This window comes from Eriocheir sinensis, unplaced genomic scaffold, assembly GCF_024679095.1.
Source record: "Eriocheir sinensis breed Jianghai 21 unplaced genomic scaffold, ASM2467909v1 Scaffold518, whole genome shotgun sequence".
In the NCBI taxonomy this organism is placed as follows: Eukaryota; Metazoa; Arthropoda; class Malacostraca; order Decapoda; family Varunidae; genus Eriocheir; species Eriocheir sinensis.
The window spans coordinates 245001-262500 of NW_026111852.1; the positions used below are offsets into that span (position 1 = coordinate 245001).

At 45.3% G+C, this 17500-nt stretch overlaps 1 protein-coding gene across 3 annotated transcripts in view; it reads right to left on the bottom strand.

Moving 5' to 3' along the window:
- The window catches only part of LOC126992907 (uncharacterized), a 52586-nt gene that overhangs the window by 1097 nt on the left and 33989 nt on the right, over positions 1–17500 (bottom strand). Inside the window, exon 1 of one of the 3 annotated variants that reach the window (XM_050851740.1) lies at positions 10208–12447. The exons of the other annotated variants lie outside the window; for them this stretch is intronic. Within the exon in view, the coding sequence (XP_050707697.1) occupies positions 10208–11320 (1113 nt within the window). The 5' untranslated portion in view covers positions 11321–12447. Of the gene's footprint in view, positions 1–10207; positions 12448–17500 lie in introns of those variants that run through there. 3 annotated transcript variants of the gene reach the window in all.

Genomic DNA, 17500 nt, shown 5'->3' on the forward strand with positions numbered 1-17500 from the left:
CATGAAATAAAGGAATAACGTATTGCAATTTAAAACAGAGAGACGGAGTTAGTCAGGAAGTCTTGGGAAAAATAGGAATGATTGGATAAATAATGTATAGTAAATCAGTGATGGAGAAATGAAGCAGGTTAGTCAGCGAGTCTTTGGGAACGCAGAAATAAAGAAAGAAATTAATAAGATAAATAAATAAGTAAATTAATAAATAACGTATCGTATCTTAAGGGAACTGTTGATTTCTAAAAATGGAACCTTTAAAATTTGTGCGATTATGTTCTTAAAATAAAATAGTAACTTTCATATAAGGAAGAGAAAATAGGAAAATGCAAACACACACACACACACACACACACACACACACACACACACACACACACACACATATTTATAGTAAGCCTTAGTCACTGTGTGAAGATAAGGAGAGATAAAGAAAATAATGAGTGTGTGTGTGTGTGTGTGTGTGTGTGTGTGTGTGTGTGCGTGTGTGTGTGTGTGTGTGTGCGGGCGCGCGCGGTGAACGTAAACCAAAAAAAGGAAAAAAAAAAAAGTAGCGTGGATCATTAGGGTTGCAAGAAGCCGAGAGGAACTGTTGCGCGGGGCGGAAGCGGCACATTAGGAGCCAAAGGGCGCCCATTACGCTTTTTTGTCTCGTGTAAGTGATTAGAAAGGGAAAGAAAACGAGGCGTAGGAGGAAGTACTGGAGCAACAACAACAACAACAACAACAACAACAACAACAACACCAACAACAACAACAACTACTACTACTGCTGCTGAGGGTACTACTACTACTACTACTACTGCTACTACTACTATTACTACTACTGCTACTACTACTGCTACTAATGTTACTACTATTACTACAACAGCTACTTCTACTACTACTACTACTACTACTACTACTACTACTAGCACCACTACTACTACTACTACTACTACAACTACATTAAAAGAGGGCAAGAAAAAATAAAATAAAATAAAAATAGATAATAGATTAATGCATATGATAAATGAACAAAAAAAGGAGATAAATACATAAATATAAAGAGAGAGAGAGAGAGAGAGAGACAGAGAGAGAGAGAGAGAGAGAGAGAGAGAGAGAGAGAGAGAGAGAGAGAGAGAGAGAGAGAGAGAGAGAGAGAGAGAGAGAGAGAGAGAGAGAGAGAGAGAGAGAGAGAGAGAGAGAGAGAGAGAGAGAGATAATGACAACCTAACTCTGGATTGAAGATAGCGTTGATATCTTGCCACACAAGTAACCCCAAAAGATAAGGTAATGTGAAGGAGCAATGCAGCGGGCGAAGAAAAATGTAAACAGATTAGTGTGTGTGTGTGTGTGTGTGTGTGTGTGTGTGTGTGTGTAAGTAGACATGTATGCACGAAAATAATTATGTATAAGTCATATCCGAGTACATATCAATGAGATGCATATTTCTACCTACTTAACTATGTTCCCAAGTATATATTGCGTCTAATTATGTCTGTAGGTAAAAGTAAAGGGAAGTATTTGTGCATTTTGGACTTTTGAATCACAAGGAAATCCATTCATTCTCATCCAGAAAAAATATATACAGTAATAACGTCAATATATAAATATGATAAATAAAATAAATGAACAAACTCATCATGCAATAAATATCATCAATAAGCAAATGAAATAATAAATAAACAATGAAATCAATATCAACATGCAAACTGTCCTCGCGCGATTCCCTCCGAGCGTCCAGTCACACCACCCCGGGCCAGGCAGACACACCGAGGGATATATTCTTAAAACATTTCGGCGCTCAAGCAAACATATCGTCACCTTCATAAACAAAGCTCCTAAGTCATTATTTTCTACTTTACAGGAAGTCGAAAAAGAACCATCATCATCTCATGTGGCTTAAGGTTGAGGCAGAAATGAAAAGGTAAATTCTAGAACACTCAAACCCTGAATGAAGAAGGCAACTATACAAAAATGGGCATCACATGTTGAAAAATTGATGTAGGCCTGTAACCTGGAAATCACTGAAAAATGACTTAGGCGATTATTTTAGGAGGGTGATGATATTTGACAAGGCTTTCGCAGGGTTGTGGTCATTTCCAGGGCTACTCTTATGACCCTGGTGGTAGTTTGACCCTTGTTCTGTACCATGAACCTAATGCAACACTCATTAGAACCCGACTGATCTCCTTTTCGGGCTTTGGGAATAGTTGACGTGAGCGGTGGAGGCGTCTGAGAATACCGACTCAAGCACCCCGCACCGCCTCGCCCGCCGCCCGCATCCCGCCACCCGTCCCCGCCCACCGCTCCCCCCGATGCCCAGCCCCCCGCCCGCCCCACCCCGCACCCACACTATTAGGGGCGGGCATTACCATAACGAGCACCACGCGCCTCCTTATTGCTTACTTTTCCCGCCCCGATGGCCCATGCCTGTCACGGGACACCTGGCGACGGCCTACCTGTGTGTGTGTGTGTGTGTGTGTGTGTGTGTGTGTGTGTGTGTGTGTGTGTGGTGGGGGAACCGAGGAAGGGGGGCATGTATGTTATAAATAAGTTATAAATAAGAAAGGAAGACCAAGAGAATATAAAAATAAGTGAAGAAAGAGAACGAGGAAGAAGATGAAGAACCAGCTAAATAAAAAGAAATACAGTTTTAAATATGAAAGCATAGGGAAGGAAGGAGGTGGTGGTGGTGGTGGCAGTGGTGTAAACAGCAGAATGAAGAAGGAAAAAAAAAATGAAAACGTTAGGGAAGCTCAGAAGAAGAAGAACAAGAAGAGGAAGAAGAAGGAAAAAGAGAACAAGAACAAGAATTACAACAAAAACGAGGATGAGAACAAAAAGAAGAGGAAGAAAAAGAAGAAAATTAAGAAAAAAATAGAAGAAAAACTAGAATTAAAAGAAAAACAAAGATGAGTAGAAGAAAAAGAACAACAACAAAATAGGAAGAACAAGAACAAGAAAATCAAAGAGAGGTGTAACACAGGGTCGAGGAGAGGCGAAGATAAGAGAGTGGAGGAGCGTTACAACTTGTGTGTGATAAGGTGTTAGGTAATTCCCCTCCCTCAGCCCCCCCCCCCACCCCCGCCCCTGCCCAGGTGTTGCCTCACTACCTCTCTCTCTCTCTCTCTCTCTCTCTCTCTCTCTCTCTCTCTCTCTCTCTCTCTCTCTCTCTCTCTCTCTCTCTCTCTCTCTCTCTCTCTCTCTCTCTCTCTCTCTTCAATTTCCTCTTCCTTCCATCCCTTTCAACCAGGCTTTCTTCGCCTCCCATTCCTCCTCCTCCTCCTCCTCCTCCTCCTCCTCTTCCCTTCCATCATCATTAGTTCAGATCAAACCTTTATTCTCGTATACTTCATCCATTCTTCTTCTTCCTCTTCTTCTTTCTCTCCTCCTTCTCCTCCTCTTCTTAACCTACTCTTTCACTACTACTATTGATATTATTAGTATCTTCATCATCATCTTTCCTTCCTCTGTCTTCCTCTTCCTCCTCCTCCTCCTCTTCCCCTTCTTCCTCCAATGTCCTCCTTCCCTTCACTTCCATTTTTGTTCCTTCCTCACTTCTCCTGACCTTCTATCTCCTATCTCCACCTCCATTATCATCTTTCTTTATCACTACTCCACAATCACAATTAATCCTCCTCCTCCTCCTCTTCTTCTTCTTCTTCTTCTTCTTCTTCTTCTTCTTTCTCCTCATCCTCCTTCTCCCCTTCCTCTTCTTGCTCCTGTACTTGTTCTTGTTGTTATTGTTTGTTTTTTCTTCTACTCATTTTTCTTTTTCTCTTAATACTACTTTTTCTTCTCCTTTTCTGAATTTTCTTCTTCTTTTTCTTTCTCGTTTCTTTGTTGTAATTCTTGTTCTTGTTCTTCTTCTTCTGAGCTTCCCTAACGTTTTCATTTTATTTTGTTCTTTGATTTTTCCTTCTCCTTCCTTCCTACTTTTTACTTAACTACCAACACCACCTCCTCCTCCTCCTCCTCCTCCCCCACCAATTCATAACACAGGGCTGCCTCGCGGAACAAAGGTCGGGGGGGAAGGGGAACAAATGCAGGGTCACGTCGCCACCTGGTTTGCATCATGGTGAGGGAAGGAAACGAAGGTCAACAAAAAAGAGTAGACAAAAAAGGTAAACAAAGAAGGTTAACAAAAGAGGTAACAAAAAAAAAGGAAGAAACATAAAAGAGTAATACAATAGTGACCTGGGAAAGGGATACATAGATAGATAGATAGATAGATAGATAGAGATAGATAGATAGATAGATAGAGAGAGAGAGAGAGAGAGAGAGAGAGAACGCAAACAAAAACAAACGAGCAATTTATTTAAGGTTATCAGTCTGTCTGTCTCCACTTTTCTGCCTGTGTCTGTCTGTCTGTCTCTCTGATTCTTCACATTTTTGTCTGTCTGTATTATCCGCACGCACACACACACACACACACACACACACACACACACCCACACACACACACCCAGTGCTTTTCCTCTCGTAGTGTGTGTGTGTGTGTGTGTGTGTGTGTGTGTGTGTGTGTGTGTGTGTGTGTGTGTTTATATAATGCAATAAACACCAGTGTCAACGTTCTAACTACTTACTCTCGGCGGAAAAAATATTACCCTTTCTTGAGCCAGATTCTTGTTCGGGACTCTGGCCCAAAGCGACTTACAAGAATCTGAATTGCATATGTAATTTTATCCGAAGGTTGGCCACGGCCCGACTCTGTGTTATGGGAGTTACAATTCTCTCTCTCTCTCTCTCTCTCTCTCTCTCTCTCTCTCTCTCTCTCTCTCTCTCTCTCTCTCTCTCTCTCTCTCTCTCTCTCTCTTCTTTCATGTTTTTTTGTTATTTTTACATGTGATAAATATGTAATTCTGTGGTCAATAAGCTTATCTCTCAATCTATCTATCTGTCTATCTGTCTGTCTATCTATTTAACCCTATACACTTTATCGTTTATTTCGCTTATGTGGCCTCCCTCCCGCCCAGCCCTTCCTTATGTTGCTACCGCGATGTCACCTAAAAATTCTGTGGTCAATAAGCTTATCTATCAATCTATCTATCTATCTATCTATCTATCTAACCCTATACACTTTATCGGTTATTTCGCTTACGTGGTCTTCCTCCCGCCCAGCCCTTCCTTATGTTGCTACCGCGATGTCACCTAAAAAGACGAGTCAGAGGATAAAGATCAGTGAAATAATGACGTCCTACACTGGCGCCAATACCACGTTAATCCTGTACACCTTATCGCTTAGTTCGCTTATAGGTCTTTCTCGGTCTCAGCATTTCCCTGCGACCTCACAGCAGCTGTTGGTTTGTTTTCCTAGATTCACATTTTTGACCTGACGACCTCACCGCAGCTGCGTACTTTGTTATCGTCTTAACGCGCCTAATTGTTTCCGTCTTGCCTCGCCCATATCTTCACCATGACGTCCCTCAAGCGTTGTTCTGGGTGTGGCCTTCGCATGGCCAAGCAGTACTTTCTTTCCAAGGACGTTTGTAGGTTCTGCGTTAAGACTCAGAAGGATGATCAGAGGATCATAGAGTTAGAGAATAGGGTTACGACTCTCGCCGCCCAGGTACACTTACTGGTTAGCTCAGCAGCAACAAGCCCCGCCTCCTCCTCCTCCCCTTCCTCTTCCTCTTCTTCCTCGTCCTCCTCCCCCTCCTCTTCCTCTTCTTCCTCGTCCTCCTCCCCTCTAGTATTGTCTTCAACCACACAGCAGCCCCTCCCATCCTCCTCCTCCTCCTCCTCGACCATCTCCGATCTCCTGCTTCCCACCCCTCCTCCTCGTCCTCCTCCTCCTCCTCCTCCTCCTCCCCGCCTTCCTCCTCCGTCCCCCCTCTCCCCTCTCCCCGCCCACCCTCCTCCTCCTCCTCCTCTCCTTCTTCCTCCTCCTTGTCCTCCGCCTCTTCGCTCGTCACTCCCTCCCACACCTGTCCTTCACCTTCCCCTTCCCCCTCTTCCTCCTCCCTCTCCTCGTCCCTCCTCCCCACCTCACTCTCCCTTTCACCTACTCCTCCTTCCTCCTCCTCCTCCTCCCCTCCCTCCTCCTCCTCCGCCTCAAATTCCTCGCCTTCCTCTTCCGTCCCCCCTCTCCCTCTTCCTGCCCACTCTCCCTCCTCCTCCTCCTCCCTCTTTCTCCTCCTTGTCCTCCGCCTCCTCGCTCGTCCCTCCCTCCAACACCTGTCCCTTACCTTCCCTTTCCCCTCTTCCTCCTCCCTCTCTCCTCGTCCATTCCTCCTCCACCACCTCACCCTCCCTTTCTCCTTCTTCCTCTTCCTCCTCCTCCTCCCCTTTCCACCTTCCACCTCTTCCACAATTTCTCCTCGTTCTTCACAGCAGGTCCCTCCTCCTTCCTGCTCTCCCTCCCCCTTCACCCACCCCTCCTGGCCCCCTTCCGACCGTCGGGTTCTTGTTGTTGGTGATAGTCAGGTTCGTTATGTTGACAGGTATTTTGCTCCAAGGATAAGAACAGGACGAGGGTGTGTTTCCCAGGGGCAGGGTGGGCCATATATCAGACAGGATTGAGGCGTGTATGGCAAGCGAGGATCGAACCCCATTGTCTTTCTCAGCTGTGGCGGAAACGACGTTTCTCGTGTGCCAAGCGAGGACCTTCTCAGGCGTTTTAGAGAATTGTTAGGCAGGATACGTGACGCTGGTGGGTCACCAGTAGTGTGTGGCGTCCTGCCAAGGAGGGGCGTTGGCGATGGATGGCTGTCCAGGGCGATAGCAGTGAACAGCAGACTTGCTGAGCACTGCGAGCGCAATGGGTGGCTGTTCGTCGACAATTGGGACCTCTTCTTTGGCAACGACGCCCTCTACGCCCGTGACGGGATACACTTGACGTTCAAGGGTGTTGAGGCTCTCTCAGACTCCCTTGAGCGAGCACTTGGTACCCTGAGGGACATTTACGTATAGGCGAGGGGGAGGAGTAATGGGAGCAATGGGAGGAGTAATGGAGGGACATCTAGCTCATAATATAACCAGGCAGCTTAGAAGTAATTCTAGAGGAGTAACAGAGGACGGGCTAAGAATCTTCTATACTAACAGCAGGAGCCTCAGAAACAAGATAGACTTACTAAGGGGTGAAGCTTGTTCAGAAAATTTTGACATAATAGCGATCACTGAGACATGGATAGACTTTGCTAATAGAAATTTTAGGTCAGAATTTGAAATAACGGGTTATCAGATGTTTCACAAAGACAGAAGGGCAGAAAGGGAGGTGGAGTTGCCATATGTTAAAGACTCACTTAAATGTTTAGTTAACAACTCAGTCAAAACTAACATGGATTCAGAATCAGTTTGGGTGGACGTTTACAAAGGAAAGAAAACTAACTCTAGGAGTTATATACAGGCCACCCAACCTTAACAGGCAGGACACGAGTATATTACTACAGGAGATTGGCAGGGCGAGTATGAGTAGAAATGTCTGCGTAATGGGGGACTTTAATTATAGGAATATAGACTGGGAAGATCTAGTGGGTGACCTGGAAGCCGAGGACTTTCTTGAAGTTATACAAGATAATTTCCTTAAGCAGGTAGTTACTGAGCCTACCAGAGGAGATAACATATTAGACTTAGTCCTAACCAATAATGGGAACTTGCTACGTGAGTTGGAGGTGGGCGGAGAGTTAGGAAATAGTGATCACAGAACGGTTCGTTTTAGGTTAGACTGGGCGGTAACCCGTGATCCAAACCCAGTGTTAGTGCCAGATTTTAGAAGAGCAAACTACGAGGGGCTTCGAAGATATCTTGAAGGGGTAAACTGGGATAATTTAGGGATTCATGAGGGCCAGAACTGCGGATTGGAGAGCCAGGAGAACCAGGTAGAAATGTCTTACAATAATTTAGTTAGAGTAATAGTAGAGGGGCAAGAACAGCATATACCACAGCGAACACTTAGAAAAGAAAACAATGATCCTAAGTGGATGACTCGTGGACTAAAACACGAGATTGGGTTAAAGAAGGAATTTATCAGAAAATAAAGAATGGGAAACACATCTCAGGGGTCGGTACGTCGAACTATCTAGATTAGTTAAGAAAACACCAGGATAGCAAAAAGAACTATGAGATCAAAGTAGCAAATGAGGCGAAAAGTAATCCTAAGGGCTTCTTTCAGATGTATAGAACAAAACACGGGAGAAAATTGGACCGCTGAAATCAAACACAGGGGAGCTAGTAGAAAATTACGAAAATATGAGCACATTGTTGAACGACTACTTCCTTTCAGTATTCACACAGGAGGATCGAACGACTATACCGGAAAGAGTTCAGGTGTACGAGGGCGGGGATGGCGATAAATTGAGGGATATAATCATTACCAGGCAAGTAGTTCAGGATGAGATAGATAAGCTTAAGAAGAACAAGTCGCCAGGTCCTGACGGGATATTTCGAGGGTATTAAAGGAGCTAGGTGATATAATCAGTGATTCACTAACCGACATCTTTAAGATGTCGGTAAATACTGGCTATGTGCCGAGCCTATGGAAAGTAGCTAATGTGACGCCGATTTTTAAAAAGGGGACAGGTCAGTTGCTTCAAACTATCGCCCAATTAGCTTAACATCGGTTATAGGGAAGATGCTGGAGTCCATAATAGCCAGGAACATTCGGGAGCATTTAGAGAAACATAGCTTAATTCACGACTCGCAGCATGGGTTCACAAAAGGTAGGTCATGCCTCACCAATCTCTTGTCCTTCTACAATAAAGTATTTGAGGCGGTTGACAGAGATGAAAATTATGATGTAATCTATCTTGATTTTAGTAAAGCGTTTGACAAAGTTCCTCACCAACGACTGCTGCTTAAATTACAGGCTCACGGAGTAGAGGGTAAAGTTTTGAACTGGGTCAAGGCGTGGCTTAGCAATAGGAAGCAAAGAGTGCAAATCAATGGTAAAAGATCTGACTGGGGATGTGTTACGAGTGGGGTCCCACAAGGTTCGGTATTAGGTCCACTTTTGTTTATTATTTATATCAATGACTTAGACACAGGAATTAGTAGTGATGTTAGTAAATTTGCAGATGATACCAAGATCGGTAGAGTAATTGAGTCGGATCAGGACGCTAGTATTCTCCAAGGTGAACTCAATAGATTATATGATCATGGATAAATGGCAGATGGAGTTCAATGTAGGGAAGTGCAGTATTCTGAGTGTAGGTAGGAACAACCCTCACATAACTATTGCTTAAATGACACTCTCATAAGTAGGTCTGGGTGCGAGAGGGATTTAGGGTCTTAGTGAGCTCTGATCTCCGTCCAAGGGCACAATGCATTCAAGCTAGAAATCGAGCTAATAGGGTACTGGGATTTATTTCAGGAGCGTAAGCAACAGAAGCCCCGAAGTCTTCCTCAAACTATATTTAGCATTAGTTAGACCTCATCTTGACTATGCGGTTCAGTTCTGGTCACCCTACTATAGAATGGATATCAAAATGTTAGAATCGGTGCAGAGGAGGATGACTAAGATGATTCAGGGGTTGAGAAACTTGCCATACGAGGAAAGACTCAAACAGTTAAACTTGCATTCTCTAGAAAGGCGAAGGGTGCGTGGAGACATGATCGAGGTTTATAAATGGATGAAGGGCTTTAATAAGGGAGACATTCATAAGGTTTTGTTGGTAAGAGAACCGGGTAGGACACGAAGTAACGGGTTTAAACTGGATAAATTCAGATTCAACAGGGACATAGGCAAAAATTGGTTTACTAATAGGGTGGTGGATGAGTGGAATAGGCTTAGCAGTCATGTGGTGAGTGCCAATACAATTGTCACATTCAAAAATAGACTAGATAAATTCATGGACAGCGATATTAGGTGGGGTTAGATACACGGGAGCTTAGGGTCAAAGGAGCTGCCTCGTACAGGCCTACCGGCCTCTTGCAGACTCCTGCGTTCTTATGTTCTTATGTTCTTATATCAGCGAGCCGTCTCTTGATAGCGAGGGAAGGTCTGACCGTCTGCCTCGCCCTGTTGTCCTCCTCTCCTGCTCCTGCTAAGTCACTGCTCAATAACAACGCTAGGGAGCAGGAAAGGATGACAATAAATAGATGTAGATGCTGTCGAAACTCTCTCTCTCTCTCTCTCTCTCTCTCTCTCTCTCTCTCTCTCTCTCTCTCTCTCTCTGAGCAATCACCTCTGTGGGCACTTTACTTCGATTTCACTGATGTGTGTGTGTGTGTGTGTGTGTGTGTGTGTGTGTGTGTGTGTGTGTGTGTGTGTGTGTGTCCCCAAATATACCTGCAGGTCATCTAGCGTGTGAAGGTTCCAGTCTGACTTGGCCCTCCTCAGCCCACTCAGGCGGGCGAAGGAGGGCAGAGCGCGCTGGAGGTACTTCCCGCCCTTGGCCAGCAGCTGCTCCATACTCTTGGTCTTGTGGAGGACTTTAGGCTGCGGAGTGCCGGCGGGAGGAGGGTCAGGCGCGGGGAGCATTGAGGCATAATCAGGGACAGAGTTCATTCTTATGACGCCCCTTTTATGAGTGGCGTTGTGCAGGGAGGTGTTTTGTGAGGCATCCAAGTCCTCTGTGCTGATATTGCTAAGGGAGTATGACCGTCCTCGCAGCCACGATCGCTTGTGTGTGCCCGGCGTAAGGTGCGGTGTGTGTAGGGTAGGGTATGCGCTGCCCCTCGCCTGTGCCGTCACCTGGGCGTTGTGGGACCAGCGGCGGGTGAGGGAAGGCGTGCGTGCGTGCAGGGCTGGGTACGGAGGGTCAGGATGCGGGTCCGGGTGCAATGGTGGTGATATCTCGTGGAAGGAATGTCGAGAAGTGTCATTACTGCGGTCGATTGTATCATATTCTGTACTCTGTGTGTTGTCTTTCGTCTCCGCTGTGTCTCTGCCTTGGTTACCCTGTGCAGCATCTTCGTTTTCTTCGCGTCTGTTAATCTGAGAGTCCATTGATGCATCTCCTCCCTCTATGTCTCGCAGTGCAGCATCTCCTCTCTCCACCTCTTCCCTCGCCGGTGTCTCTCCTCCCATGTCTTGTCTAGTTAGTGTATCTCTCCTCTCCGCTTCCTCCCTCAGCTCCGCGTCTCTTCTCCCCGCCTCCAGAATAGCCGCCGCCTCCGCTTTCCGGCTCACGCACCAGCTGTATGAGCGGCCCCGCCTATCGCTATGCTGCTGATGCTCTTCCCTGCCGCCTTCATGCTCGTGGTTCCTCTGCTGCCTCAGGGTCACCGATTCCTCCTCGTGGATGACGCTCAGCACCACCTCGCACGACACTGGACGCCGCCGCCACGACACTTGCTCACGCCTCACGCAGCTCACTTCCTCCTGGTGCTCGCTCGCCATCCTTAACGGTACGTCTCTCGCATCCAAGGGGTAGCGCAGACCTACCTCGCCTCCTTCCATTTGTTTCTCTTTGATTTATTAAGCGTCAATCACAATGCACTTTCTCCTTACGTTGTTCCCCGTTCGCTTGCCATCCTTAACGTTGCGTCTCTCACCTTCAGAGTTTAACACAATTACCCCTTCTTCCATCCGTTTTCTATTGACTTATAACACGTTACCGTCTAACACAATGCACTTCTTATTTATGTAGTTCTCAGATCGCTCACTCTATCTAACGTTACTTCTCTCGCCTTCAAATCATCGAACACACCTAATTCTCCTCCTTCCATTTCTTTCCCAATGATGTAATAACCGTCAAACACTATATGCTTCCTCTATTCGTAGTTTCCCGTTCGCTTGTCATATCTAACGTTATTTCTCCACCTTCACCTTCTCATCCCGTTCGTGTTCCACTGACTTATTCAACGTTATACTGTTAAACACGTTACACTTTTCTACGTACGTTCCCCACCGACATGCTATAAATTTTCCTTGTCATTTCCACGTATTCGTACATTCATAGTTTATCCTCTTGTCAGTTTCCGAGACATATATCACACCGTTCGTACACAGTTAGACACACAATTCCTCCCCCAGGCGGTCGTTTGATGTACTAAACGATATTTCACTCGAGTTAAAAGCGTCAAATTCACACTACAGCCTCAACCTCACATCCCCCTTAGAACCGAACACTCCAGCCTTAACCTCACATCCCCCTTAGAACCGAACACTCCAGCCTCAACCTCACATCCCCCTTAGAACCGAACACTCCAGCCTTAACCTCACACTCCCTTCCCATTCAGCGACCGAGATACTGTCAGGAGATGGAGATGCACGGATGATTCAGCGATGATCTGATCTGACTAAATGATGCTTCGAACTATAGTCCAACACATATATGAAGTCTGTGTGAGTGTGGCCCGAACCTCTTCCCAGCACTTCCGCATCACCCCCAGTACATCACTCTCCCTCATGTGTCATCTACGTACTCTTTGGAATTGTGTATGAGATATTCTGTATACGTTAAATAGGATTGGGCAGCGCTATGGTCTGGGAACTCTCGATAGGACCCAGCCAGACTGACTTCATGGCTGAGAGAGAGAGAGAGAGAGAGAGAGAGAGAGAGAGAGAGAGAGAGAGAGAGAGAGAGAGAGAGAGAGAGAGAGAGAGAGAGAGAGAGAGAATAAAGAAATAAAATGAATGAATGAATGATCTTGACAATCTAAAACAATCAACTAGAAGCAAACACACACACACACACACACACACAATCCCCCAACGAACCCTCCCATCACCACCTCGACAGACACCCCGTACGCCACAATCCCCACCACCATCACCACCACGACACCACCGCCACCACCACAACGGCAAACAAACTGAAGGGAGAGCAACACAGAACGACTTCAGTGTACACCTTCGGGCTGAAGATTTACGGGTGATAACGAAGATAAGAAGGGCAAGGACGTGAGGGAGGGGGGAGGGGGAGCGGTAGGAGGGAAGGGGGAGGAGAGAGGAGGGAGAGAAAAGGAGTAGGTGTCAGAGATAGGGAGTGAAAGAGAGGGAGAGAGATAGAGGAAGAGAGGGAGAGGAAGAGGGATAAAGAATAAGAGGGAGAAGAGGAAAGAGTAGATAATAAAGGGAGAAATGAGGGAGAGGAAGGGGAGGGCAGGAAAGACAGAGAAGAGGAAAGGGAGATACAGGGCGAAGTGAGAGAGAGGAATGGAGGAAGAGAGGAAGAAGGGGAGATGGGAGAGAGAGAGAGAGAGAGAGAGAGAGAGAGAGAGAGAGAGAGAGAGAGAGAGAGAGAGAGAGAGAGAGAGAGAGTGAGAGCGAGAGAGCGAGAGAGAGAGAGAGAGAGAGAGAGAGAGAGAGAGAGAGAGAGAGAGAGAGAGAGAGAGAGAGAGAGAGAGAGAGAGAGAGAGAGAGAGAGAGAGAGAGAGAGAGAGAGAGAGAGAGAGAGAGAGAGAGAGAGAGAGAGAGGAAGGGGTAGGTAAGCGTGAGGAATGAGGAAGAGGCATGGAGTAAGAAAGGGAAGAAGGGGAGGTAAGGGGGGAGGGATAAAAGGGGTGAAGGTCGGTAAGGAAGGGGAGGAAAGGGGGAAGGATTAAGGGGGAGAGTGTTGAAAGAGGGAGAGAGATAAGACAGGGAGTAAGATAGGGAGGTGAGGAGGGAAGGGGTGAGTGTGAGAGGGGAGTGAGAGGGAGTGAAGGGGAAGAGGGGTGAGAGGGAGAGGGGGGAGAGGGGGAGGAGGGAGGGAGTGTTATCTATGGAGCGGATCAACTTGACTCATTCCTGAAGCATTGGTCGTTCTCTTAACTGTTAATAAAAAGCTTCAGGTGGAGAGAAAACGGAGCACACACACACACACACACACACACACACACACACAGATATCCATGTAGATTATCTTCGTCATAATTAAAATCTTAGTACGAGTATAAAAAAATAAATAAGATAGCAAAGAGAAATTAATCCTCAAAAATATCGGTGGATTGGTAAGTGGAAATCCTTTGTAAATCCATAAAAAAAAACATATATACAAAGGATTAAACAAGAATTTCCTTAGATAATTTCCCCGTGGATAATGTAGTAGATAACGGGGAGACTTCGAACATCTATTAAAATGAACGAAATATCTCATCTTAACCAGACATCTCCATTATTTTGTTATATGTAAAGACCAGAAACGTCAAAATAACGATAAACAAACCATCATGAGTTGCGTTCCTTCCTTCCTTAGCTTTTATCATAGGTAAAAAAATAATAAAACACCGTCACCTTTTACCATAAGTTACATTGAAAAAAAAAAAAAAAAAATAAAAACAAGAAACTAGCGTATAAGTTATTCAGCCTACATAAGTTACGCCCATCGGAGACTTCCCACGTCCATACTAGACAAGATCAAAACAAAAACTCTCCCTTACACGCCGTTCAGAGGGAAAAACTTGCGTACCTATTCCACTAACTTACTGGAGATAAGGAAAAGATCATTAGGCGGGTTGTGTGTGGCGGGCCGCGCGGAGCTGCCCGGCGCGGGACACCCCTGGGGGAGCTTAGATGTAATAAAGGAAGCGTTTCACGTCACTTTGGAGGAAGGAAGAGGAGGAGGAAAGGAGGAAGAGATGAGAACAGAAGAGTAAGAGGAAGAGAGGAAGGGAGTTAAAGGAAAAATAGGAGGGTCTATCTTTTTTTTCTTTCTTCTCTTCTCTTCTTTTTTCTTTACTTTTCTCTTTTTCTTTATTTCCTTCCTTCCTCCATTCTCCTCCTTCCTATTCTTCGTTAAAAAATATGTTCCTTCTTTCCAGTATCCTACCTTCTAACACACACACACACACACACACACACACACACACACACACACACACACACACACACACACACACACACGGGTTAAATTTACTATTGGATTTTCATCTGGGGAGCTAAAATCATACACACTGCTTTCTCTCTCTCTTATCCCTATTCTGCTTCCTCAGCCATTGCATAACCAGGCCACACACACACACACACACACGCACACACACACACACACACACACACAGACACACACACACACACACACACACACACACACACACACACACACACACACACACACACACACACACACACACACACACGTTATTATTACCCCCGAGATCCTTAAATTTACGTGTAGTGATATTACTTCTTTTTTTTTTTTTTACCTTTCCCCCCCTCCCCCTCCCTACACACCCTCCCTCACAGCTGCTCCTTACGCCCTCCTATACCCCCTACGCCTGCCCTTGAACCCTTGCCCACACCCCTGCCTTATCCGCCTACCTTTTATAATGTCCCTTCCTTTAGTTTCCTACAGTCGTTTTTTTTTCCCTCTTTTTTCTATAGTTTTCCTTTTTTGGTTCGTTTTTTGCTCAGTAATTCTTATTTTTTCTTCTTTTCTTCCTTTCCTTCATTTGATAAGGCTTTCGTAGGAGTTTTGGGCATTTTCAGGGGTACGTTTATGGCCCTGGTGGTAGTCTGACCCTTCCTCTGTGCCGTGAACCTAAAGAAACGCTCATTAGAATCTGACTGACTCCTGTTCTTTTGTCATGTTTTTGCTTTTCTTTCTAAAATTTTCCTTTTCTTGCTTAGCCATGCATATTTTTTTCTGCTTTTCTTTCTTTCCTTCATTTGACAAAGGTTTCGTAGAGTTGTGGCCATTTCCAGGGGTACGTTTATGACCCTGGTTGTAGTTTGACCCTTCCTCTGTACCGTGAACCTAAAGAAACACTCATTAGAACCTCACTGATATCCTTTTCGGCCTTTGGAAATAGTTGATGTGAGTGGCGGAGACGTCTGAGGATACCGACCGAGATCCCCTACATGTCATCTACTCCCCTTCGCCCCTCACACACCATGGCTTGCCCTCCCTCCCGCCTCACGTCCGCCGCCCTGCTATGCTGTTAAGGTTAAATCACGTCCTCCCTCCTAACCTTGGAGTTATTTTCTATGCATAATCTTGACAAACCTTCCTTCCTTCCTTATTTATTTCCTTCCTTCCATCCACCCTTTCTTCCTTCCTTTCTCTTCTCTTTTTTTTCTTTTTTCTTTTTTACTTTTTTTTTCTTCCTTTCTTTTTTCATTCCATCTTTCCGTATGTCTATCTTCCTTTCACCTTCATTCTCTCTCTCTCTCTCTCTCTCTCTCTCTCTCTCTCTCTCTCTCTCTCTCTCTCTCTCACACACACACACACACACACACACACACACACACACACACACACACACACACACACACACACACCCACACACACACACACACACACACACACACACACACACACACACACACACACACACACACACACACACAGCCTTCGCCACAAATCTTACTTGACCGCCACTTTCCTCTCTAGTTTTCCTCCATTTCCTCCTTCCTTCCTTCCTCCGTCCCTCCCTCCCCTGACACCAATTTCCTCCACCTCTTCCTTTTACATATTCATGATTTAATCACAAGATGCGTTCAACGGAGACCAGATGGGGACCGTGTGTGTGTGTGTGTGTGTGTGTGTGTGTGTGTGTGTGTGCGTGTGAAGCGGTTAACAGACACCGGAGGAAAGAGTATGACTGGAGGACGATATAAAGAAAGATAATTAAAAAAAAGAAAATAAAGGGAAATAAAAGGAAGGAATGCTAAGGAAAGGGAAAGAAGGAATAAGAAAGAAATGGTAATGGAAAAAACGAACAGTGGAAAAGAAGAAAAAGAGGAAACAAGGAAGAAAAAACGGAAAGAGAAGGAAGAGGAGAGAAAAAAAGGGAAGAAAGAGAAGGAAAGGAGGAAGAGGATAAGTGTTAAGAGAGGAAAGGAAAGAGAAAAGAGAAAAGGGAGAGAAAGAGAAAGGAGGGAGGAAGAGGAGTAGGGATTAGGCAGGAAAGATAAGTGGAGAAAAAAAAGGGAGAAAACGAAAATGAAGGGAGTAAGGGAGGAAAGGAAAGAAAAGGAAGGAGAGAAAAAAAGGAGAAAGAGAAGGGAGGAGGAAAAGAGGGAGAGAAAGAGAAGGAAGGGAGGAGGAAAAAAAGGGAGAGAAAAAGAAGGAGGGGAGGAGGAAAAAACGGAGAGAAAGAGAAGGAAGGGAGGAGGAAAAAATGGAGAGAAAGAGAAGGAAGGGAGGAGGAAAAAATGGAGAGAAAGAGGAGGAAGGGAGGAGGAAAAAAAGGGAGAGAAAGAGAAGGAAGGGAGGAGGAAAAAATGGAGAGAAAGAGGAGGAAGGGAGGAGGAAAAAATGGGGAGAAAGAGGAGGAAGGGAGGATAAAAAAATGGAGAGAAAGAGGAGGAAGGAAGAGGAAAGGAGAGGAGAAAAAAAGGGAGGAAGGAAAGAAGGGAGGAAAAGAAAAGCCTAACAAGAAATCGTTTAAAAATCTCTCTCTCTCTCTCTCTCTCTCTCTCTCTCTCTCTCTCTTTCTAATTCTTCCTCTCATCATCAGAATCATGGTTTAAGCGGAGAGATGAAGGGAGGAGGAGGAGGAGGAGGAGGAGGAGGAGATATGAATAAGCTGAGTAAAGATATTAAGGAAGAAATATAAAGAGAAGAAAGAGGAAGAGAAGAGGTGAACAGAGAGAGAGATTGAGCTCTGACACGCACACTATCATGTTCTAAAGAGAAGACATATTTTATTCTCTCTCTCTCTCTCTCTCTCTCTCTCTCTCTCTCTCTCTCGCTTATTGCTGCAGTCTCAACAC